The following is a 2,028-nucleotide window of genomic DNA, read 5'->3' on the forward strand; positions in this document are numbered from 1 at the left end:
CCGGCGCGGCGTGGCGGTGCACATCAGCATCACGTCGTCGCACTCGTCGACGCCCAAGTCGATTGCGTGGCACGCCAAGGGCGACTACTTCGCCACCGTCTGCCCGGACGCCAACGCCGGCTCGACGGCGGTGCTGATCCACCAGCTGACCAAGCACCGGTCTCAGGCGCCGTTCAAGCGGGCGGCGCGCGGCTCGGCGGTGCAAAAGGTGCTCTTCCATCCGTCCAAGCCGCTGCTGTTTGTGGCGACGCAGCGCTACGTGCGCGTCTACGACCTCATGGCGCAGGGCTTGGTCAAGACGCTGCTGACGGGCTTCAAGTGGATCTCGTCGCTCGACATCCACGCCGGCGGCGACAACCTCATTGTCGGGTCGTACGACAAAAAGGTGGCCTGGTTCGACCTGGACCTCTCGACGCGGCCGTACAAGACGATGCGCTACCACACGCGCGCCATCCGCTCCGTCGCCTTTCACCGGCGCTACCCGCTCTTTGCCAGCGCCAGCGACGACGGCACCATCCAGATCTTCCACGGCACCGTCTACGCCGAGTTTGACCGAAACGCCCTCATTGTGCCGCTCAAGGTGCTTCGCGGCGGCCACGCCGTGTCCAACGGCCTCGGCGTGCTGGACAGCAGGTGGCACCCCACCATGCCCTGGCTCGTCACGGCCGGCGCGGATGGCCAGGCGCGCCTCTGGACGCCGTAGACCGCGACCCGCTCCCTCTCCGTCGCCGCGACGCGGTCTCCGCTCCGAACCTCGACCCGCAGTGTGCCTCTCTGTCTCTCTCTGTCTCTCTCCCTCTTTGTCGGTTGGGTGCGGTGCGTCGATACGCTTTTCCTTGCAAATCCAAGCGATCAGAACGCCAGCCCGCTCTGCGCGGAGCAGGGACCAGCGACAGGGTGTCGCGACCCTCCCTGCCTCTCTAGCCCTGGCCCTGGCCCTGGCCCTGGCCGAGGCCGAGGCCGGGGTGGGTGCCCTCGCAACAGGGGCAGGGTCCGGGGCCGAGGTGCCGAGCGAGGGTCGAGGTGGGTTGCCCTAGCCTCCTGGGCGGGGGCATGCGACCCGACAGCCCAATTTAAAATGTCAAATAAATGGGCCGGAATTCAAACCGATTTCAAATGCAAATTCAAGCCGGCTGGAATACAAATTTGTATTCGCTCCGAGTCACGTGCACGCCCTGGGGTCGATCCGCCAAAAACGTGGCTTTCAACGGCGATTTGCCGCCCAACTTTTTCGGAAGGCGGAAAATCGCCGTTGAACGCGTCGTTTTTTTTGGCGGGCGCACGTGCCTACCCCCCCTTTGGCGGAGAGGCGGTCGAGAGGCACGTGCAAGCCGGATGAGGAGGTTGTATTCCCATTTTGTATTTGTCGGCCCGATTGTATTGCGTGTTTTGTATTTGGGCGCGGCGTTTGTATTCCCCCCTCTTTGGCGCGCGCGGCGTTTGTACTGTACTGTATTCCCCGCCTTTCAAATGGCGCAGGCTGCCGCGACTGGGGAGGGAGCGAGGGAGGCTCGCTGAGCCCAGCGCTGGTGCTGCCTCGACCTGGACAGCGCCCCGCTGGACCTCGACCCCGTCCGCTCCACCTCCACCCCCTCCTGCACCACACCGCGTCCACCGCATCCGCTCGTCCTCGGATCCCCTCACCTCCGGCCCACCGCGACCGCGACCCGCGTCCACCTACCGCATCCGCGTCCACCTCGTGGGACCGGAAACCCGCCGCGGCCAAAAAAAAAAAAAAACGCCGCCGCCGCCGCCGCCGCCGCCGCACCGGGATTGCTCAGAACAGATCGAGGCTGTCGAGCGCGGTAGTCGGGCTCGCTGCTACGTACGCACGGCAATACTGCCGCTGCCACCAAATGAGACTACTGCGGGGAGCTAGACGATGAAGATAGGCACGCAGATGGGCGCATACGAGAGATGGAGAGAGATCGAGGGAGAGGGGAGGGCGGTAGGGCTCTTTCCCGCCTCGCTGTGCTGCGCTGCGCTGCGCTGCACCACGACGACGACGATGACACAGAGACAGACAGA

General features: G+C 65.0%; 2 protein-coding genes across 2 annotated transcripts in view; one reads left to right on the forward strand and one right to left on the reverse strand.

Moving 5' to 3' along the window:
- Window positions 1-703, forward strand: part of PFL1_04883 (uncharacterized protein) — a gene marked incomplete at both ends in the record, with an annotated part of 2,871 nt that extends 2,168 nt beyond the window's left edge. Inside the window, one exon of the mRNA XM_007882411.1 lies at window positions 59-703. Coding sequence (XP_007880602.1) covers window positions 59-703 — 645 coding nt within the window. The remainder of the gene's footprint in view (window positions 1-58) is intronic.
- Window positions 704-1,821: 1,118 nt separating this feature from the next.
- PFL1_04884 (uncharacterized protein) overlaps window positions 1,822-2,028 on the reverse strand; it is a gene marked incomplete at both ends in the record, with an annotated part of 6,530 nt that continues 6,323 nt past the window's right edge. The window contains one exon of the mRNA XM_007882412.1: window positions 1,822-1,865. Within this exon, the coding sequence (XP_007880603.1) occupies window positions 1,822-1,865 (44 nt within the window). The remainder of the gene's footprint in view (window positions 1,866-2,028) is intronic.

The sequence above is a fragment of the Pseudozyma flocculosa genome (assembly GCF_000417875.1).
Source record: "Pseudozyma flocculosa PF-1 unplaced genomic scaffold scaffold00016, whole genome shotgun sequence".
Lineage (NCBI taxonomy): Eukaryota > Fungi > Basidiomycota > Ustilaginomycetes > Ustilaginales > Ustilaginaceae > Pseudozyma > Pseudozyma flocculosa.